The 23573-nt window shown below is 39.4% G+C and overlaps 1 protein-coding gene across 5 annotated transcripts in view; it reads right to left on the reverse strand.

The window, feature by feature from the left end:
• Window positions 1-1967: 1967 nt before the first annotated feature.
• CRB1 (crumbs cell polarity complex component 1) overlaps window positions 1968-23573 on the reverse strand; it is a 106473-nt gene continuing 84867 nt past the window's right edge. For 4 of the 5 annotated variants that reach the window (XM_040565508.1, XM_040565512.1, XM_040565513.1 and 1 more), the window contains one exon: window positions 1968-7639. In XM_040565508.1, the coding sequence (XP_040421442.1) occupies window positions 7424-7639 (216 nt within the window). In that variant the 3' untranslated portion in view covers window positions 1968-7423. The remainder of the gene's footprint in view (window positions 7640-23573) is intronic. The other variant, XM_040565511.1, reaches the window with a different exon arrangement.

A 23573-nucleotide genomic window follows, 5' to 3' on the forward strand; every position in this document is an offset into this window, starting at 1 on the left:
TTTTGCTCTGAACCCTGCAGAGGTCTGCAGGAGCACCTGGCTGCTCTCACACTGGCTCGCGGCACAGGCAGGGTGACCTGTCACCACTGGATGCACACCCACTTTCATTTCCCCATGTTTTCCTGCTTCTTGAGGAGATGATTAGAAGAGGCTAAAACTGCATTACTTCTTCAAGCTGTTTTACACTTGGAGGAAAAAATACTATGTACAACTTCCCCAGAGTTTAGGCCTTTCTAAGGTTGTGCGTTTAAGATTGTGAAATTGCTTAGGTGTGGCACATGAAATGCTGTTAATGCGTTGTGCCAGTTGCATGGAAGACTATTTATTTTGTGGGATGGAAAGCAGCTATTTAACCCGAGGCTGCCCTGTGCTGCGACTGCCTGCGTGTTGCAAACGTGCTGCGGTGCAAATAACAGCTGGCACAGGTGAGAAAAGTTCAGCCCCAGCGGCTGCGTGGGATTAGGATTGCTGTGCAGAGCTGTCCTGTCGGTTTGCTCTCACTCCTCCGATGCCTACCTTGCTGTCACTGGTTTTGAATCTCTGCTGCAAAATGAAGCTAAGCACAGGTGCCAAATGAAACTAAGTGGCTTTAAATTGGAAACACACATTTTTGTCATCGCTATTTATTACAATACATGCCAATGAAAATTGCAGTTTTGCTGAAACTACAGGGGAAATCGGAAAGGTCATGCACAATATTGAGCTAAGAAAAATGTCATGCTTTAAACCACACCACGAAGAGCATAAAAACAGATGAAGGCCTGTGAAGTTTTTCTCTGATCAAAAAAGATGATTTTAAGTCCTGATTTGGACATCGTAGTCTTGCTGGTGTTTTACACCATTAGATGAATTGCTGATAGATTGCTTTGCCAAACAACTTTGGGGAAAGAAAAATCTCAGCCTAATGAAAGCAGAACTGAAAAGCAACTTTTATGAAACCAAATGAAAGTATTAACAAAAGTTGCTCAGGCTGGTTAGAGCATGAAATCTCAATACATTTTTGTTTCATAAATATAGGAGCCTAAAACCAGAAGGAGCCTAAACCCAGAAAAAACACCAATGAAATGAGAACTCTGTTTGGCCTTCAGGACTCCACCTGTGCCTTGATTCATAATTTATACTCTGACTTTCGATGTGCAAGAGGCCTTCACACCTCACGGCATGCATTATAGATGGAGGCAGTTTAGGTTAAAACATGCTTTTACCGTGAGGCATAGGGTGTCGCCCGTTCTCCACATCAAATTCATGTGTGCAATTTAAACAAGACCTTACTCTGCTCTCCATAAATATGCACCAGATGCATCTTTTATAAATGTTAGGTTTTGCAGCATCTTGACACATGCCAGTAGTTTGAAGCCTGTGCGTGCTTCATTGGGGCATGAAAGCCCATCCACTCATTCAACTGTGACGTTTTGCAATAGGCAAAATTTTAGTGTTGTCAGCTACTCCCCGTTCAACTTTATTGACTTACAATGTCTAATCTGATGCTCAGGCTTTGAATTGTTTTCAGAGGTGTCAGTTTTCTTCATCTGTGAGGTGACTGAACAGAATAGGAAAAGGAGCTTTGCCAAAATTCTCCAATCGGTGATTACTGACATTGTGTGACATTACAAATGTGAGGTTTGTCCTGCAATGAGACTTGCAGGAGACTCAGGGCTTAAGTTGTATGAAACAGCTCAGACAGTTTTGGCTGGAAAAAAGAATTCGCTGTCTCCTATTAGGGGACAAGCTTTCTGCTATGGGCCTGTATTTATTATGGTTGTTTTTAGAAGTGTATCAGCTGTGTTCTTTATTTAAAGTTGTAACACGGGGGATGTTCATTATCGATTAGCATCTTCTTGAACAATAATCACTAGCCAGACTTCACCACCGCTGTGTTCATCTGCTGGAGAAGACAGAAAAGCAATGCTTTCCATTTCAAACCCTCAAGGCTAGGTTATGATGTTAGCGTTAATTGCTTGGCAGAGAAAAGTCTTTTAGTGTCCAGTTACTAAAATAATGGCAAAGCATGGTGTGTTTTTTTTTGTTTTTTTTTTTTTTTTTTTTGAGATGTTCTTTAAGGGTTGCTACTGATTTAAACTTCCTAGAGACCCTTGGCAAACTCAAATACTCCCACAATAACTCGTGCATTTGAACAATAAATGCACCTTCATTTAAACTTCTGAAAAATACAAAATTGTTCAGTCATTTATAGTTAGGAACAACTAGTAGTGCTTGATGTAGCCCTGGAACAGAATGGAGGGATTGCAGCCATCACCAGCCTGGCTGGAGGGGAGCTTGCAGTGCAACAAGAAGCATTACCGTCGCTGGATATGTCCAAGGGGATCCTTTCAGTTGCAGCTAGCTGCTGTCTTTGTGGCAGTAAGAACCTTGGTTTCTGAGGTTATTGATCTTTATTGAAAAAGTAGCAGAGAAACTGTTGGAGTGAGCAGAATGCACCTTGTGAAAATGGGACTTGCATTAAGTCAAGAAAATTCTTGCTGCTCTGCCATTTTTCTGTCTACACTTGTCCACAGTGCTGGAAAGTGTGCAGTAATGTGAAAAGCAGAGCATGAGATTCTTGGATTGTATAAACTAGCTGCACCGAAGCTGTATTGATTCATGCCACCGTGGGATGTGGCACAGGACCTCTCCCTTGGATGAGCACAGTACCATCGATGGGTGCAGACATCAGAGGATGCAGCAGGTTACTGTGCAGGTTGCTGTGCACAAAGCACTTCCATCTTATTTCCACATATGGAAAATGTTCCTCCATCACTCAATTCTAAACAGCAAATCTGACTTTTTAAACTGCATATATAGTTCTGGCATGAGGATAATTTCCTTTGTAAAGGAAATAATGAAACAGTCTCATAAAGCAACAAATATAAGTTGCATGTGGCTCAATATAATCCTTATTTATTGGTCATTTTGATATTTACACAGCAAAATAGTAACATGAATACACCAACTAAGCTATAAACATACTATGTATATACAGAGAAGGAGCGGTTAATTTTACATAAGGTGGAGAAGGCACATTATGCAATGATACACCATGATCACTTTGAGCTGGCAGAATTCTGGCCACAATATTTATATTCTGGCTAATGTAAATTCTCCTGTAACTGTCAGAAGGCTCTCTTTGCTGCTTTGCAGGCTGGATATCACCTCTTTCCATGGGAAAAGGGAGTGGACAGTGAAAGGGGAGTGCTTCATCCTTCCCATGCTTCTGTGCATCTTCAGAGGAATCAGACAGAGCAGGTTGTGTGTTCTACCTTAGCACCTTCTCCTTTGTACAAGACTGTTAGAAGTGAAGAGAAAGTTCAAATGTATAACGCTTGGGAGCATATTACGTGTTTGTTCCTTGAATGGGTAGGCTGCAAGTGATTGTGAACAAATTATTTTACTTTTGGCTTTAAAGTCAAATGAGGAGATAGCAAATATATTTTCAAAATATTTTAGGTCTTCTGTGTGGAGACACACATTCTCTCCACAACTGTTATGTTATTGCTCTTCTCTGAATGCCCGTGCTTCTCTACATATTCTGTTATATCCCTGGGCTGAGAAGCAGTAAATGGCTTGGCATTTGCTCTATCAGTCCTAATCCTTGGCTTAAATTTTAGTAAAGATGTTATTTCACTCTGTATAATGTATTCCCCTTTGTTTTAACTGTTGTTCCTTGGCTGAGATATGGCCTGAAAGGGTCAGGCTTCCTCACCATGGTTGCTACAGCATGTTAAATAGCCACAGCTTTGGGCTTTTTTGTGCTTCTCCAGGCTGCTGTTGAGCTTTTTCAGCTGCAGAGTCTGACTCCCTGCCTTCTTTGGATGTTGTTTCGTTAATTCAGCTTTGGTCCCTTTCTTGTTTGTTTCTTATAAGATTGTAAGTAGGGTTTTAAATATTTCACATTTTAATCTCTATTTGGAATAAAACTCCCTCCCTCGAAGTTACCCTATACCGATCTGCCTCAGTAGGCAATTTCCATGCCCTGACTCACCACTGTCCTCTTTTCCATGGCCTCGCTATTATGAACACCCCGCTTCACCCTCACTGCATTTGAAAGATTGCAATCCAGCTTTTACCTCCACCTTCCTCAAGTGTCGTCTGCTTTCATTCCCTTTTCTCCCCTTACTTTTGTGTGAATTTTCACCACTCCTATTTTCATCATTTCCTCTCTGCTGAGACAGACAGCAGTCACTTCTGATTTATTCTAATCCTACTTTAAAGGCTTTTCCCCTGCCTTCTGTCTCCCTGACTTACCTTCTACAAACCACACTCATGTTTCACCATGAGAATTTTCCCTTTTTTGTGCTTTTATGGGTGTCTTTTTAATACTTTAGTAGCATGTTCCTCCAGAGCTCTATTTGGTCTGTATGAAAACTCTTCAGGCTTTCATCTCCTGTCTCTTCCTTTCTCTGTACCCATTGCTGGGTATCTTTCTCAGCCCTATAGATTCTCTGCGTGACAACACTTTCTTGGATGTTTTATTACAGATTGTTTTCCCGCTGTCTCCAAAATTTCGTCCAGAAAGTCAAACCACTGAGCAGAACAGAAAATGAGTTTCCAGCCACTTCTTTATTCTTGCTGTGTCTTTCACTGTGAACAATAACACTTTCCTTCAGGTTACTTCTCCATGCAAACTGACCTCCATCTTCAGGTGCTTTCTGTCTTTTGTCCTTTTTCTTTGAATCATATAACAATTTAGGCTGGAAGGAGCCTCTTGAGGTCATCTACTCCAACCTACTGCTCAAAGAAGGGTTGACTTCAAAGTTAAATCTTTATTACCTCCTTCTGCTGCTTTCTCTGAGTTTATTTCTATTTTTCTTTCTCCTTCTACATTATTCACTGGGATCTTAACTTTTTTTTTCTTTTCTTTCCTCTTTCTTCTCCTTTTAGCTTATACAACCATTATCATTGAGCAGAAATGCAAGAACATAAAGCAGGTATGTGGAAGCATCTTCTCTGCATCTGCTTTACTAGTTCAAAGCCACTGCTGCTCCTTGCTCCCAGTTCCAATTCCTGCTTCTAGTTTCCCCCTCATTTTCAGAGCTCTCTGTCCCCAAGTCCTTCCCTGCCTGCAACCTTTCAGCTCTTCTTGTCCACATACCTCTTGCTTGCCCTCTTGTTCTCACACATTACCATCTTTGCCATCTCTGCCTAGAGAGCTGCCTCGTCTTCGGGTCTCTGTTTTTTCAGTGAGCCGTAAGCCACGTGTGTAGGAATCTGCACAAAGCACACCTCTGTCATGGCTCACCCTCACACACCGTTCTTTGCAGTCTCATTTGCTGAGCATTATCTACCACAAACCGTACACGCTGAAAATCAACCTCTTATTTTCTTCAAATATGCATGTATTTCGAGGAGTGATCGTGCCAAACAAACTTTATAGTATTCTTTATTATGACTTGGCAGTGTCTCACAGGGCAAGTGCTGGGCTGAACTAAGAGTTTCAATTATTACATAATGCCATGATTCAAAAAGATCTTCTCTGAATCTCTATTTCTTACTGCCATATTTTTGGTAACTTTTTTCTTTTTTTCCTTATTGCCATTTGAACTCTGGATTTAAACTGCAGCTTTGCAATGATTGCATTTAAATTCATAAGCTTCAGTAGTAAAGCTGCAAACTGGGCTAGAATAAAATCTGTTGTGCATTTGTGTTGTTACTGCATTATGCTCATCTAAAATTCTGCTCTTTTAACTCAGTTTGAATTCTACCATCCACTCCCATCTACTGTAGTGCCTTGTTTTGAAAAATATCTGTAAGGACTTCAAAAATAAAGAGAAAGTGCTTGCTATCAGAATTACTGCTAATCAGCTAACAAGGAAATACGTGTGAGTGACATGAGTGACATCGATCTTAAATAATCCCTTAAGGGAATCATTGAAAATAAATTATGTATTGATCATTAGTTAAAATGATCACTTAAACACATGGATACTGAGTGTGTGTGCTCTATAATACAACTCCTGGAATAACCATGGGAAGTTGGATGTGTGTATCTGGGATATTTCACAACCACAGGAACAGATCATCTGAGCTGCAAGAAAAAGAAAACACCACCATGAACTTTCCATTCTGTTGCCTCTTTATTGTAGGTTCAATTTGTATGGGAGCAATGAGTTTGTGCTTTAATTTCTTCACTACGTGTGAAAATCAGCTGGATGAGTTAGTGCTAAAATTTGCCTCAACAGTTCAAAAAAAAAAAACAAAAACCTTGATCTGGGTCTATTTTTGGAATATCTTTTCCTTCTGTAAGAAAGATCATTAAATGGACTTGAAGATTTTCAAATGTCTCTTTCATTACAATAGTTTTCCAAACTTTTCCAGTTAATCCATTCCCTTCTACACATTTGTGGCTATTTTTTTTTTTTTTTTTGACAAATAGTTGCAATAATTTTGCTACTGAGGAATACGGTGATATTATCCCTGTTTCAAAACAGGAAAATGCGGATACAAAAAATAATTTGCCTGTGCCTATATGGATGTCTGAACTCCAGGACTGTTGAGATGCTCTTTCATTATTTCCAAGCCAGTGCTCCTGCCTTCCTGGTATTTTCCATGAGCATTGAGAAACATTTTTAAGCATGCTTGCCTTTTTGGCAGCCAATATATGTTGGCGATGGGAAAGGCAATAGTTTGGACCATCGGGTAAAATCATAATGAGAAAATGGTGGTAGTATGCATGTGCAGAATTTGCTTAGAATGTTTTATTTTCATGTCTGCTAAAAGGTCAGGTTGTGTCTGCTGGATATTTCAGGACATAGTTGTTTATATTCAGAGAAATGCATGCATTTGTTGGAGGTGGAAAGTGAAATTCTTTTTGGTAGAAAATGGAGAGGCTTCAGAGAAAATGAGAGAACTGGAGGAAATAAAACCAATAACGTTTGAAACATTTATTTTGGAGAGTTCTTGCACAGCTTCCTTTTAATCCCTGATTAACATATGAAAGTAGATATGCTGAGACACAGCTCTAGTACTAAACCCTTTGATAACAGAATTAGAAGTCTATGGTGCAGGGTTATTTGATTTGTCTGTATTGCCTTCTGCAGCAGTGATTGCTAGGCAGGCAAAGGAAAACACAAACGAGATGTGTTTTGTTACTCGTGTTGTGTCTGAGACAGGCACTTAGAAGTATCCCAGAAACCATTACTGTCTGTAATGCCTACTGCTGATTACCAAGGCTGAAGTTTCCAGTGCAAATAAAAATTGTCCTTGGACAGGTTGGTCCAAAACGGTGATAAATAGCAGTGGTTCACGTAAATGCTAGGAGATGTTTAGTATTATTGAAATTAAAAGGAAAATGTTGAAAATACTGAAAGCCCAAAGTCATTGTAATCTTTGTAGCAGGTGTTCCCAGTATCAGAATGCAAATGAACATATCTAACATATGTACACTGTCCCCATTCAGCCGTCTTCCAGGATGGAGGAGAGCCTTCCTCTAAATCAGTCTTTCCATCGGCGGTGGCTGCACCATGTTCCACATCTCTACGCGGGAGCCCTCCTTCTCCTGCCGGCTGGGGCTGTAGGTCCCTTGTGTCGCCCGTTTATTGGCAGCAATGACTGAAACCACAACTGCCAAGAAGAGGATCAATAACAAGGCCAGCATTACTGAGCCAATGGAGGTGAATATGTTCGAGATCAAGTCAGTTGTCAACTGGAAGGATTGAAATAATTGCAATATAATTTATGTCAAGAGAATACAGAGATACACTTGAGCTACCATGGAAGGAAAACAAAAAATCCTTCTATGGACAGGACTTTGCAGAAAGGACATACTGCTGAAGCGCCATTATTTTGGAAGAGAAGTAAATTACCCCCTCCAGAGTTTGTTCGTTGGACTCTTTAGAAAATTGCACACTCACTGCTGGGTATTAACACACAAGGCAGAGTTGGATGAATTTCATGTAATGACCCTTTTAATTTGGCAACTTCCTTTCTGCTTGAAAATAGTCTGTCAGCTAATGCTTCTTGGACTGTAGTGGTAATTCAGCAATTATTTGCTTAATCACTTTAATAATAATTCATTTTCTTTAATTTTGTTGTGAACATGTTATTGCTAGTCTTTGCTACTGTGAGTTAAACGCAAGCTATTTTGACTGGCTATATAGTCAGTCACATTTCTGTTTCTCTTGCTGGAGAAGTCAAGTTTCTGTGAATACTTGCATATAGAAAATTTGCTTACTGTAAATATTTGTAACTATTCTACAGAAATTCCTGCCAGTATTTTTTTTCTACCAGCATGTTTGCATGAAATAAGCATATAGAGACTGCACATGAACATAACTGACATCTATTCAGTGAGAAATGAGTATCAGTATATCTCACAAATGCTTTAAAATATTCATCCATCTCTTCTTCTACACATAAGCTTTGCAGCTTAATCTATAGAAACACAACCAGTACAGTATGGGATGAATGTAAGGATGCTATGACTTTCTTTCTGTTTTCATGCAGCAGTAGAAAACGTGATAATGTCAGAAGGCACAGTGCGCATAAACAAATCTGCCAGTTAAAAAGCTTTAGACCAGGGAAATTTTAGAGTAGTTGAATGTTTTATACACATCTACATATGTGCTTTTGTATTTAAGGTTTTTTTTTTAAATGTTGTGAGGGTAGCCGATGAAGTGATGTGGATGCTGCAGAAAAGTGGTCACTGCGGACAGAATGACCCTGGAAGGAACTGAACTTCTGGGCAGATTCTGCCATCCATCATTTTTTGATTTATATTACGAGTGGCAGCTGAACTGCCATAGATGAGTGTGTGCTCGAGGGTGAACTTTCAAATCCCAAAATATTTAGAAATGGAAAATAGCAGGTCAAAGCTAGGTTTCCCAGTTAGATACTGCATGTTACAGGATATTTTAGTGACCTGCTTACTCGTCATTTCTAAGGAAGTGCAATTATGGTTCTGAGAATGACTCTGCGTTCAGCAATGGATCCAATGTGTTGTTTCTGTGGCAATGCCCTGTGTGCCGTGCTTGGACTCGCACTGCTCAGGTTGACAGTGCCAGGGGAAGAATGATAAAACAATCCTGCCTCTTTTTTCTCTGCACCTCCATGCTGATGTAAAAGGTCCAGCTATAATAATAAAAGCAAGTTGATCTCAGGCATTCTCTCTAGGGGATGCATAACGCGCCGGGGTATTATTTTCCTCTGTCTTTGATGCCTGTGTACAATTCCTATGATTTTTTAAAGCATTTTTTTTCCAATAGAAATAATCCAGTGCAAGTGACAGGCCATATGAGTCCAACCGTAAAATAAGGTGACATGAAACATGTTGGTCTTTTAAATTGTAGGATTGGGAAGGTCATTTCATCTGGAGATGTGTTACCGATATGTTTGAGAACTGAGTTTTTCTCTGCACTCTTAGACTCAACGAGAGTCTATGGAAGGACCTGATGTCTCAGAAAGACTGCAAATTTTTAATGCAATTTTTGTTCTCAAAAGCTGTTTATTATTTTCATTTTCTGCTCTGGGAAATTGAGGAATAAGATAGTTTAGGCCAACTCTCATCCTGGGGTTGAACCTGATGGTGGTGAAAGAAATATACTACCATAAGCTGATGGATGGTATTATGTTGTATTCGATATGTGAACTTTCTGAAATTATTTTTCCATTTTCTTGTCCATACTTTTTTACTTTCTGCTGTAAGTATGCCTATATCTATGGAGACATTCTTTTAATGATATCTTTCAAATTGCACTTTCTTAAGGGTAAGTTTAATGCAGAGGAGTTGGGGAGAAAAAACAACTGTAAATTGTTAAAATGCAATCAAATATCTAAACCTCATTCTCAGGTTGAAATCTTTATAAAAGGATTTTTTTTCCCAATAGCTGCTTATTAGAGAAACCTTATTCATAGCACATTGCAGCAATCCACTAGACATTTTGCTGCAATTCTAATTTCTGTTTAATAACATTTATGGTGAGAGAAGATCATTGCATTTGGTTTGGTCTACCAGTGACCTGAACTTCAAAAAATACTGAAAATTGCACGTATTGCCTGTATCTGGGTTGGACAAAATACTTCCTCTTGAGCCAGTAAGTTTAAAAAAAAATAAGTTACCTCACTGATTAAAGTCAATTGAGCTCTTTTTTCTTTTTTTTCCCCATGATCAGATGATACACAGTCTAACTTTAATTCTGCTTTTATATCGCTTCTAATTTCTAAATACGAAAAAACTGGTCTTTATGCATTCATTTGGGTGAATTTCCTATTAACCCAAAAAATCTACTGTCCCTTGTACTGTCCCTTGCTTCATCAGCCCACAGATCACTGCCCAAGTTTTACGACGTAGGTAGCCCCCTTAGCAGACGCAGTGAATTGATAGCAGAATTGCCAGAAGGCTCTGCAGTCTGGTCCCATCAAAATCAACTGCTTCTTTTGTAACTGATGGCTGAACAGTTCAGTTAATTTGGAAAATGAACTGGCTGATCTGGAAAAAGCATCAGAGAAGTTCTGTCTCTGATCATCTCTGTGTCTTTTCCTCACAGTATTTGATGGTGATGATACTGAACTAATCGTAACTGGTGATCCCAAAGAGAAAAAAGCATTGAGCAGTATTTTCAGAAACATATTGCTGCCAAAGCAAGACCACCTGAGGGCTCTTCTGACCTGAATGAACCTACAAGCCTTGCTAGAAGGTAACCAGTACGGGACCAGTTGTGAGAGTTCCCCTGCCCCTAAAACACAGTAGCTGTTGTTAAAGCTATATCTTTACTGGTAATGGGTGCTGATGGCAAGATGATGTCATGTGTCATGGTAATACAAACAAAATGAAGCTGGCTAAAATTAGAAGGTCAAACTGCTTCTCTCTAAGATGTTTTACATAGCATGTTCTATTTACGTGTCTTTGGATGTCAGCCAGAGCAAGGTTATTTGGCTATATTGCCCAAACTTATTTGGGTAAAATTAAAATAAAAAATAAAAATTAGTAATAATTAAAAGGAAAATATTCTTGAACTAAATTTTCATGTAGTGAATAGTTTTATCTGCAAAGACAGAAGTAAATGCAGGATTTATTTATTTATTTATTTTTTTGAAACAAGGTCTTTCGACTTTTCACTTTTGGTTTTATTTTAAAGTTGATTCTTTTTCTTTTTAAGTTTTTAGACTGTTAAGTTAAAAATATTTCAAATATTTAGATAAAATTATGAATAGAAGTTTTTCTTTTCATTTGGTTATTTCATTTGGTTGTAGACTAACTGTTCAGCCTTGGTTCCTTGATTTGCTCTGTAGATGAACAGTTTGGGTCATGAATGCCCAGGTCACGAGGTAGCATATAGCAGTCTCCTATATGTATGGTTATCTTTAAACAAGATGTCTTCCAAACAGTTATTTTATGAGGAGAACATTAGAGATTTGCTATCTATGAATGTTTCCATATGTGCCAAATGTCAAAGTCAAGTGGAACAGCACAAGGGAGCCAGCAAAATACAAAGGGCCTCTTCCTCTTGTGTGTTTTACATCAGCATGACTTAGCTGATCTAATCCTGCTTTATGTCAGTATGGGGGATGAGAATTACGGCCCCAGACACCAAGTGCTGAGCCAGAGCCAGAGAGGAGAGAGCTGTGGTGCCGGAGCAGCGATTGCTGCATGCGTGAGAGAGAAGTAGCACAAGCTGCTCGGGACACTGCTACCTGGGTATGAGCTTTGCATGGGAAGCATGGCTTGGGCCACAGCCTTTAGGATGTGAAAGCAATGGCATAACATGCTCTGAAAGCAGATGCATGCCTCTATTGCTGGGCATTAAGATTTAATCATCCTTCATTTCAGCACTCACATAGAAATATGCTGAATTCTGGATGCTTTGCAAGACAGAGACATCAAAATAAGCTTTAAAATACAGGAATTGCCCAGCCCTGGAGAATTCCCTTCTCTGTCATGTGCGGTGCTTTCTGGGAATTCTGCAGCTGCTCGTGTGCACTAGAGCTTTCGCTGGTGAAGTCCCCAGATCTGGAGTCCTGACACCACTCATGAGGTTATCACTTCATTCCCGGTAAGAAAGTCTGATCCATGCCATCCAGATTTACTGCTCCCAAATCAAAACCATTTGCTAAAGTAATGAGGGATGATTGGCTTGAGTGGTACTAATCCACGTCAGAATTACTTTGAAAGGTTTGGGGGCATATAGGGATAATAATGAGCAGCCAAAGAAAAGCCGTTAGCATGATTAGAAGGCCCATAGATATGCTGAGTTTATTTCATTGAGGATTTATAACCATCTTATCAGCAAATTATCCCATTAAAAGTTGATTTCAAGTAAGAATCCCAGTGGTTCTAGAAGAAATCCAGTAAGTAATACGCAAATCAATTCTAATGAGATGCACTGATAACCCCAGCTTGTGGGACTACAGTTTATTTTCAACAGCAGCAAAGTGGCCATAAATCTATGGACTGACTTTGTTCCAATATAAGTACTTTAAATGAGTGGCACATGATTTTTTTCCACCTTCACAACCAAGCACCTACTGCTCTGCCTTGCACCATCTGTAAAAAGTAGCTGCTCAGCCTGTGCTAAACACCAGCCACCAGGTTCCAGGAGCTGTGTGACCGAGTTGTTAGGCTGCAGATTTGAACCACTTTTGAACTATTTAGGACTCTTAAACGGAGCAGATTCATGTCCAGTTGAGACAAACCCTGCACTGGCAATTGGAAATGACAAATTATTTTTTAGATAAAAAATGGAGGAATCTTCTCCCTCTGACACCATGTCCCTTGAGAGGAGGCTGTCCTGTCATCCCACACCTATCTCTTTAGTCCTCTGAAAATCTATCTGTACTGTGTATAGAGTTGTAAATAGTCTTGAATTTTCACTGATTGCCATTGTTGTTTCTTCCATCAGCCTCTGAGATATCTTCCTGCCATCCGCAGGAAAAGGCAATCCCATTGCTGGAGTACCTGAATGAGACCCCCCCACAGCTTGTTTGTAGCGGCATGGACATTACTGAAGACAAAACCACTTTGATATGTGGAGAACAGCCACAGTATAGACAGCACACCTTGAAGAAGAATGTTCGTAGGTAAGTAACCTTTTTTTTTTTTTCGGTCTGAATGTTTTCTTAAAACAAAACAAAACAAAAACTTCATCTAGTATACATTTGTTTAAAAAATATAGTTTGAATAGTTTGTCTTCATTGCAATATGACAGTTTGAGTGAATTCCTCCCTGGAAAATGTCAACTTTTAGTTGTCTGACAATTCTTCATGAAATCAAAGCAGAAATATAGAGAGAATTCATTTTAGCAGCTATAAATTGATCATCTGGATTGACCAGTTATAAATTAGAAAAATGCAATCTGTTTTATCAAGGAAGAATTATATCTTTAGTGCCCCGTGAGAAAATGAAGAAGTCAGAAACAATGGATAGTTATGATTTGGCTGGGCTTGCAAGGATTTAAGTTCATTGTAAGAAATTCTGACAGCTTCCCTCCTGTCATGTAAAGTCTCACTGTTGTGACACTTCAGAAGGTAGCGAGGAAGTTTGTTCTATAGTTTGTTTTATAGTGGAGCAAGAAATTGGAAAGTAAAGGTGGTAGGTGGCTCTCCAAAATGTTCTAGCTAATTCCAGAGCAGCCTTTGGTTAAAGCAAGGGTGTTATCCACATTGGCCTTGATCTTAGGTAGCCTTCTATTTACAATATTAGCTTTTTAGATGTAGCTTTCAAACTCAAAAGCCTACTTTTATGAACTCATATCTAACGAACAGACTATATACGATAATTATTATGTCTCTTAATACTTGGAGTATTGATGCCTGGTGTATATTAACTATTTAATGGAAGTGTCCCAGTCAAAAATAATGATGGTATTTAATAGGTCTGGGATGGTCTGTCTTAGGTAGAAGAAATAATACTTCTTTTTTCAGTAGTATACTTTGTGAGCTGAGCCATGGACTCAAGAAAACCCTTAAGTGCCTAAGCAGTGCCTTAAAATCTCCATTACATATTTTGGTGGATCAGTGTCTTGCAGAACAGAGTATTAAATGCCTTTTCTCCCAGGCAGCTGAGTGTTGGTTACACACAGAGAAATGATTTGGCTGGCAGTTCGGGAGGTAAGCTGTCGTTAAGCTGCAAGCTTTCTGAAAACTCCTTGATAGCATTTCTGCAGCAACTGCCAGCGCTAATTTTTGTAAGAGTGCTCCAGCTCTTTTTAAGATCATCTTGCTGGTGCGGCACAGATTAAATGTGCAGCTCCAATGTGTTGTTATGAGATGCCTTTTAAAATTCTATTGACAGCCTCTGGTGTAGAAACTTAACCATCTGCTGCAATTTGAAAGGGTAAGAGAGAAAATCTATAGCTGGTTTAAATCCAGGTAAATCATGCTGAGGAGTTTGTCCCATAGCTGCTACATTGCAGACTAGACAAATAGTATGACAGTGTTTTAGTAAAGGTGTCAGTCTCTGGGGTGCAACATCACTTTCCAGCTTGGGAAATGCTTTGGGGTATCATATATAATTATTTTTGTACATGGCAACAGAGCAGTACATCAGGTATTGTTTCTATGTAGGGGATATTTGCATTACAGCTTTGAGACAGCAGATTCTATATGAATAAATCTTGGTGGTGGATTAAAGCCTTGCCAGGAAAGCTTCTCACAGGAAGGAATGGATAATATTTAAAATCAAAAGACTATTGCTGAAAACAGTAACTTTCTGTCATTGTCTGGCATCTAGCTGGTTTGAGTTTACTGCATCCACATAGTTGCCACGGTAAAAATTACTCCTGAAAAGGGATTTGGAAGAATGCACAGTAGTGGCCTTTTGAGGACATCTGTGTCTGTTGTCATAGGAGAGTAAAGGAGGTGGAGGTCAGTAGGTTAGACCCAAAAGCAGGAGGAGAAGAATAGGAGAAGGTGCTACAGTGCTGAAGATGAGGGCAGGACAGTTCCTGAAGAAAAGAGGTGAAGAGAGATTCAGCAGACAGAATGGATTAAGTGAAATGATGAGAAAGAGGAATGAATTTCACAGTGGTTTTCTTCATTAATTGTGTAGGTGTGGAGCAGACCAGCATGTGAAGGATGATACTGTAACATTGAAGATGGGGCTGATGAGAATGACAGTGTTTGGGTAAGAGAATAGGGCAGGAAATGACAACATATACTATCAGCAGCTATGCCAAGAGTGGAACTAACCCATTTCTAATGAAAACTTCCGATTTTCTGAAATTTGCATGTTTTTTCTCTCTTTCTCTTTGATTCTAGATTCTCTCTTTTTTTTTCTTTTTTTTTTTTTCTTTTTCTGTATTAGGTAACATTACGAAATATTTTGCTTAGGTATTTTCAGTCTGGCAGCACAAACCCGATTTAAGCGAATACCTGCACATTGCTTCTCCACCCCAATATGTATCAATGCACATTGTTTTCACTATGCATGATTCAGTTGTGTTCTGTGTTATCAATTTCAGTTAACTTTAATGGATTTGCAGAATCTGAACTGAGGGCACCGAACTGGTTGCTCAGAACTCCAATTTGCAGCTCACAGCAGCTGAGGTAAAAGATCTCTTCTTCAAAGAGCAAAGTTAGTGGTAGATGATCTTTTATTTCTGAAATCAGACCTTTGAGATCAGCAGTAAGCTGGGGAGGCAGTAAGCAGGGGGGGCAGTAAAGTAGAAACAGAATTAAGATTCCTGTTCTAGTCCATAATTGACAAATACTTTCCATCCCTACTCTGTGAAGCAACTAAACTTACAATCTCCAAGACGTTCTATGAAATTCGTTGTCCTATTTGTGGTATCCCTGCCCATGGCGGGGGGGGGGGTTGTGGAAAGAAATGATCTTTAAGGTCCCTTCCAACCCGAGCCATTCTGTGATTCTATGATTTGGTGCTAAGCTTCTGCAAAACAGTCATGTGTTGCTACCTAGAATTAATATTATGCTGTCAAGTGGTGATGAAGTAAGTAGCTACTTGACTGTTTCACACTGTCAGACAACAAGGTATCAAGTCAACAGCGAGCCTTTGTTGGTGCAGCACTTAGATTGCAGCCATCTCCTGCTTCCAACTGTAAATATTAATGGTATAAGTTAGACCTTTATTGGCTATATAATACTTGCCTTAGCATGTTACATGACACTGTCACGTTACTTAGCTAATTATATTCCTAGATAAAAATTTGGAGTATGTTTTTATCCTACTAGCCTGTTTTTTTTGTTTGCTTGTTTGTTTCTCTAGTAGAACGCTGATTACAGAGAACTGTCATCATTACATTTTAGATTCAAGAAAGACTTTGGAAGGGATGCACACAGGGAAAGTGTAAATTAAATTCTTGTAAAAATCTATAGACGTCTACATCAACAACTACTCCTTGGAACCCTATTTTAATCTTGATTCAGATGTTGGATTTGTCAGTGAACTTGCTGCTTCTTGTAGCTTTTTTTTTCTTTTCAGTGTACTTCCGTCTTGTTGATGGGAGTGTATGAGTCTGTCTCTACCCAAGAACCTTAACTCTGCTCTCAGGGATTCTTGGTTCAATTACTGCACACCTAGTATAATATCCAGCCATTTTACTAATAGTGTCAGCATTCAACAGGTTTGCATTTGAACAGGATTTGGATAAAGCCAAATCTAATAATTGTTGTTTGGTGTTTTTTTTTTGATATTTGCTGAAGACGCAAGTGGTTTATGAAGTCTCTTTACATGTTATAGCCAGCACAGTACATGAGAAAAAGGTCTCAAGAAATACATCAGATTACTCTTAACTTTCTACTCCATGCTTTTACCTTACTGCCACCTAAAGATAACTAACAGAAAATACATTGGAGTTCAGATCAGAGAGATTTACTCTAACACTTTAGGAAATAATGGGGGCCTTGTCAATGTCTGTCTTTTAAGAAGACTTCCTACACTTTCAGAAGGTTTTCTTGAAGCTCATACTTCTTAGACCAAAAAATAATCTGCTGGCTCAGCTAAATGAATTTATCTCTGCTCCTCCAAGGCAAGTCATTTTGAGTGTGAGTGCAACTCAGCTCTGTTTCTAGCCAGCTGATTATTTTGGATCTGTGGGCTCCATCTTTGGCAGTCTGTCATTTGCTTGCTGTTTGTGCAGCTGCTAGAACATGGAGGCAAGAAGTCATGAGCAAGAAGGATTAAGTTTGATAGACCATATAATGGATATCATAGAGCTGTTGCAGAGCAGGCATTTTTCCTATATAAGATTTCTTTTTGGAGGGGCATATGACATTCTCTGTTGCTTAAACTGCAAGCACATTGCACTTGCACTGGTAATAAATAATTCATAAGTATATATTATGGGTTTAGAGGCTGAACTGAGTCTAAACTTCCATTTCCACGTGAGCTGACCTGTTATCTGTTGCCCAAGCACTGAGTCATTGCTCCTTCCCAGGAGGGCCAGCCAGGCCCTCACTCCCTGTGCTGCTGCCTGTGGGCTCAGCTCCTCACCCTGGGGAGATATTGTGGAGAGCTGAAGGGTCTTGCTGAGACTTGAAATACTCAGAGAAACTGAAAGGTTTGGGCTTGATCTCTCTTGTTATCTGTAACTACTTCAAAGCAATGATGACACATTTCTTTTGAGTCAGCACGTGGCTATTTTCAGTTCCTCAGGCAGCAGGGACAGAGCAGGTGCCACTGTCCATGCTTATACACCTGAGTTTGTTCTGAATGCTCCAATATTTTTATTTTAAGGCAGGGAATTATCCATGCTCAGATATAAACAAAAGACATCTAACAGCTAGCAAGCTAAAACTGTAGAATTAAACTAAGGACTTCCTCAGACTTCAGTACAGCTTTCTTACAGAAGTTATTGGTTTTGTCTTGAGTGTTAGAATAACCAGCAGTTTGTATAAATGGGATACTCAGGAGTCCATTCCTAAACATTGTGATGAATGCCAATAAGAAGCCTGTTAAGTACTCAAGCAACCATCTTAAGGGAATGATTTTTACGTGCTTTATTCAAACAGTGAAGTTACCTTTCCATGTTAAAATATTGCATGAATAAAATCTGTTGTAATTTAATCTATATTCAGATAAAATGGGTGTCAAATTCTTTCTCATTTGCAGTTTAATGGTATAGAATTAGTTAATCTTTTAACTACAATTCATAGTTTATGAGGGCCAGGATGCTGAAACTAAGTAAAGTTTAATAATGCTGAGCAGTTATAAAAAAGATAATACAGTAATCTTATTTTAAAAATGTATTTTACCTGAGAAAAGCAATTGCCAAACAGGCAATTGGTTATCTTTCTCATACAGTGCTTATGGGATCCTCATCTCAACACTAGCATTTTCTCCCTATTATTTCACTATTCAGTACACGTTGTAAACCTAAGGCCAGATTCCAGAACAAGAAAGGTAGCACTTCAGTCTGCTGTAGAGGATTTCTAGTAATTATAGATGTTTTCTTCATGGCTCCAACTTCAGTTAACTTTTTTTCCCATTTAAAATGATCTTTTTACTTATAAAGAGCCATATAGCCTTGCCTTTGCCAGGAGCTGAATAAGGCACAAAAGGGCTGAGTGTGGAGAGCCATGGCCAACAGGACAAGGCAAGTAAGAACCATGTGGTTCTTGGTGTGGGCCATGGGTTGAAACATATCTGTATGGAGAGCTCAGGTCACTTAAATTCCTTCTTCCTTGAGAATGCAAGAGTCATCAGAACTGGAGATACCTGTGAGCTGTGAAATCAAGCAAGTTATATATAATTTTGGCAGAAGTGTCATACATTATGTCCTGGTTTCAGTTAGGACAGAGTTAATTTTCCTCCTAGTAGCTGGTAGGGTGCTATGTTTTGGATTGGGATGAGAAGAGTGCTGATAACATGCTGATGTTTTAATTGTTGCAGAGCAGTGCTTACACCAAGCCAAGGACTTTTCAGCTTCTCGCTCTGTCCTGCCAGCGAGCAGGCTAGGGGTGGAGCAGGAGCTGGGAGGGGACAGACCCAGGACAGCTGACCCAAAGTGGCCAAAGGGGTATTCCATACCATCTGACGTCATGCTGAACAATATATAGGGGTGGCTAGCCGGGGTGGGGGGCCGGCTGCTCGGGGATAGGCTGGGCATCGGTCAGCGGGTGGTGAGCAATTGCATTGTGCATCACTTGTTTCGTACACGTTATTACTAGTAATACTATTATAATTATTATTGTTATTATTATTTTCCTGTCTTAATAAACTGTCTTTATCTCAGCTCACAGACTTCACTTTCCCGTTTCTCTCCCCCATCCCGGAGAGGGAGGGGGGAGGGTGAGCGAACGGCTGTGTGGTGGTCAGCTGCTGGCCAGGTTAAACCACAACACATTAGCATTTTCTTTTGGAAGAATACTTCTGTGTCCTTTTTTTTTCTTTTTTTTTTAATATATCAGTGATTTGGGGAGAGGATGAAAAATGTTATCATGAGCTAGGGATTTTCAACTCAAAACTTTCTCAAGCTGAAATACATTGTTTCAGGGTGCTGGGTCCAGGCTAGATGTGCTCTGGCCAGCGAGTGCATCAGACCTGAATGTCTCTCCAGAGGAGTGGAGGTAGCTGGGTACTGAATGGAAATATTTCCATGCTATTTCCATGTAGAGAAGTTCACCATTTCAGAGAGTATTGCTTCATAGCAGGTTATACAAATAACGGTTAGTTTATATTTTCATTTCACGAATAGATACAGTAGACTCCAAACTGCTTACATGCTTGAGAATCTCCAAAATCCCTACTGTAGCATTTCACAGGGTCTACCAATAACCAAAGCTGTCTGCAGCAGTGAAAAATCTGCTTAAGCTAAATAATTACAAAGGTTTGTAAAGGACACAGCTGCTGAGTCTTCTGTTCTTTGCACTGAATTACAGCAATATCACATTGGTGTTCTTGAGAATAATCTATTTTACCAAATAGTGTTTGAATAAATTTGAGGACTGCTGTTTTTTGCTGCACAGTTTGGTACAAAGAATCTCAGATATTTAAGTAACAAGCTCTGCCTCTTATGTAAGTGACTCTGGATCAAAACACATAAGTGTTTCTGATCATTTGAAACCCAAATATTTTTAAAGTCCTCAAGAACAAGGTTTTGTTTTATTGCTTTTTAGTGGACAAATATTCTAGAAGCCTAGTAAAGTGTGCAAATATTTTTTCAGACACTTTTAGGAATGGAGTTTCATAACAAGAACTGAAAAGTACTCTGCACAAGAACATACTTCACAGGCAGCGCACCAAGAGATACACAGGCAGATGAACATGCCACCCCTGCTTCATCTGGAAGCATCATAATTTCTAGACCTTTTGATAGTAATTATAAGCATATGATTAGTTTCTGAGGCATTAAAACCATTCTACCAAAAGTATTTGTTATGCTGAGCTAGCATATAGATAGTATTGATGACTACAGGACTACCACTGTCTATATAAAGTAGTGGTTGGAGCCGAGGACCATGGTTCCCATTTAGGAACCTAAACAAAAGGAGATAGATTTTTTTAAAGCATTTAATGTGTTGTACCTGAAAAATGTCCCTATTTGTTCTTTAGCTGGCATCCTTTATATATAAATATACCTTAGATGCAGGTATGTTCTGGTCTTTCTAATTGTAATGGTGGTGAACATACTTCCTCTGAAGTCAACTTGTAATCCGGTAATAAATTTCATGTAGTGCCTTGCACACATTTTGATTCTGTTAATTTTAGTGAAGAGACCGAATATCCAATCCCAAGAGGTTTCTGCCATCACGAACTCAGTACGAGTAAGTTTTCTTTTCCATCATAAGCTCTTTGACTTCTGCCCAGTTTCTTTTTCATTTCATAAGCATTCAGGGAAAAGTCAGGCTATATTTTTCAGCTTGAAGGTGAGGATGGATTTTTCTCTTCTTTAAAAACTTTTGGTCAGCTGTGCTATTTTTGGGATTCATGGAATTAAAACAGATTTATGGTCTGATTTCAGTCAGTGTTTGGCCAATTTGCCTAGCAATATAAAGCATCTTATTGTGTAAAATAGCCCATAGGTGACTACTGCCTGCTCTTGGGGTATTTGTTCCTGCTTAAAAAAAAAAAAAAAAATCTGTTTTTATATTTGAGTTAATTGTTTCAAAGCCACTTCCAGTATACCCTTGTTGCTAAGCATGCTTCATTATTGGAAGCCAGAAGAAATAGATAAAAGAAAAAAAGAACATTAATTCTCATGAACCATACGAGAAAAAACACGTAAAATTTAGTATCTGAACAATGCAGGCATGGAGTGCACGAATGTGTTATAAAGTGAGCAATGACTGAAGTAAATGCCCATGTGATGTGAATGTGAGTCTACAGGGAAAACATCAGAAGGTGAGAAAAAGGAAAACAATGCCATTGCAACGTAAGGATGGTGTACAGACAAAATGTGTTAGTCTGAATACTAAATGTGTTATGTGAATACCCTACTTGAGTTGATTCCTCCTATACTGCAGAGTGTTATGCTGTCATATGTCATCTGGGCTCCCTTTTCTGCTCATATTTACCATGCACATTAAATATTCAACTGCTTTTCACTGATGCATGCAGTAATGCTGGCCTTATGAGGAGCTCTCTTGTCTTTTCCAGCTAAGATGCATCAGATAACCTTACTGTCTTTGCATCCTAATGTTTTTGTACCTTATGTTATGACACATATTAAATATGTTTCTTGCAATATCCTTTTAGAAAATTTAGTTAAATCCTGTGTTCTGAATACAGACTAATAGAAAAATAGCAAAGGATATTAAGGGGCTGTTCTGCTCTGAGAAACAATTTTTAAAACGGCATTGTGACACTTGCAATGACTTCCAGAGCAGAACTGCTCATTTTACAAATCTAAAGATGTTTCTTCTTACTGTGCATTTGACCTGGCACAGGAATAAAACTGGGTTCTCTCCGCTCATACCATCAACGGTAAAGAGTCTGCCATGATGGGTGATCTACAGCCATGTGAATGACATGAAAACAAATAAATTCCAGCTTTTTCCCCGCTCAGTTGCACTGACCCTGCTAGGCTAATAAAAATATGAAAAGCTCACTTCTGTCACAAACTAATATTATTTCAATAACCTGTCATCAGACTGCAGTGAGTTTACCTGTACTGCCTGTGTTTTTCTCCAAAGAGCTGGCATGCCGGAGCTTTTCTGTAAGTGATGCACTGCAGGGAGTAACCCCGCAGTACTGGAGAAGGCCCCTCGTGCCTGCAGCCACCACCTGATGGAACCAGCAGCCTGCTCCAGTCTAGAGCTGAGGAGCATCAGGAAAGCTGACAGGTAAGAGGGGAATTCTGCCCCCTGGATGTTCTCCTACCCTGTGGTTTGCTCCCAGCTTGGACAGACAGAGAGCAGGAGTGTGCCAGGGGCTGGATGTGCTGCTGTGGTCACCGGAGGATGAGAGCATCCATTTTGAACATGGGTTCAGTCGTCTGTGCTTTGGTCCTCAAGTATCACTGGCTTCAGTAGGACTTTGGGACATGTAAACAAGAGTGGTTTTAGGCATCTCCAATTTCATTAGGTTATTTTATTGAGAGGTAAGGACCTCAAATGCGGTGGAGTTAGCTACGCATAATGTGAGTTTCAGAAAATTAGTCCTTATTTTGAAATATTTTACTGTATATATTAGCCTTTCTCAATAGGCTGCAAGAGCACCAGAGAAGACAAAAGGCACACAGCAGATACACGTGCTCGTTTGCTAAGCCCTCAGCCCAGTGCTCTGTGGCCTTCCTCCACCTTGCTGCTGGGGGTCACCGGATGTCCAGGACAGCGCTCCGGGGGAGCCTGGAGCTGAGCCGCATGTATGGCAAGACCCTCTATTTGCTCCCTGCAGGGTACAACAGCTGGGATGAGCTTTTCAGTGAGCCAGAGAACCCCCAGCTCTGCAGCAGTTGCTGAGGAGGAACAGAAGGTGGGTGGCTTGTCTTAAATCAGGGCAGTAGCACTTCTCAGTTTTGGTTGACTTACCCAGCCTTACTTCATCATTTTACTACGCTCCTGGGGCTGGCTGCTGAGTAGTACTCTCTTAGTGTTGCCAACATTGAGCATTTAAACTTAGGCTAAGAAGAAAAACGATTACATTGCCTTAACATAATTGTATTTAAATATGTTTTAAAAAATAATAATCTGTGTTCTGTTTCTGACTTTCTGTGGCTCTTTGGACCTCCTTCCAGTTAGGAAGGCCTATCAGCTTATATCATATCCCAGAGTCTGAAATCTGTGTGTTGGAGCATAAATGAGAGCCATCTACAGCAGAATCATTTGTTCAGATTAAAGGTGTTGACAGTATTACTACCCTTGTTTCACAAATGAACAAACTCTGAAGTATGGAAATGCCCTAAAACATCTGCAGTAGGAAAGAAAATCCAGGACAGGATCAAACCTACGATGATCACAAGGAGAAAAAAGTTCTTTCACCAAATACTTTTACACAAATGTGTAGATTTCTCCTTTGGGATTTTTTGTTTTTATTTCTCACATTTGAAGAAGCAGAACATAAATACTTCTCTTGCACTCCATCTCCTAAAATTTGAAAAGTTCTCTGCTGGAAAGAGAAGGTGAAATATTTTGTTTGTTTGTTTTGTTTCAAAGAATATAAAATTCTTCTACATTTTTGTAACCTCAGGACATAAACTGATGAAAATAATGGCTTAGAACTGATGCAATGTGAAAAGTAACCAGCA

The sequence above is a fragment of the Cygnus olor genome, chromosome 8 (assembly GCF_009769625.2).
Source record: "Cygnus olor isolate bCygOlo1 chromosome 8, bCygOlo1.pri.v2, whole genome shotgun sequence".
NCBI classification, from domain to species: domain Eukaryota; kingdom Metazoa; phylum Chordata; class Aves; order Anseriformes; family Anatidae; genus Cygnus; species Cygnus olor.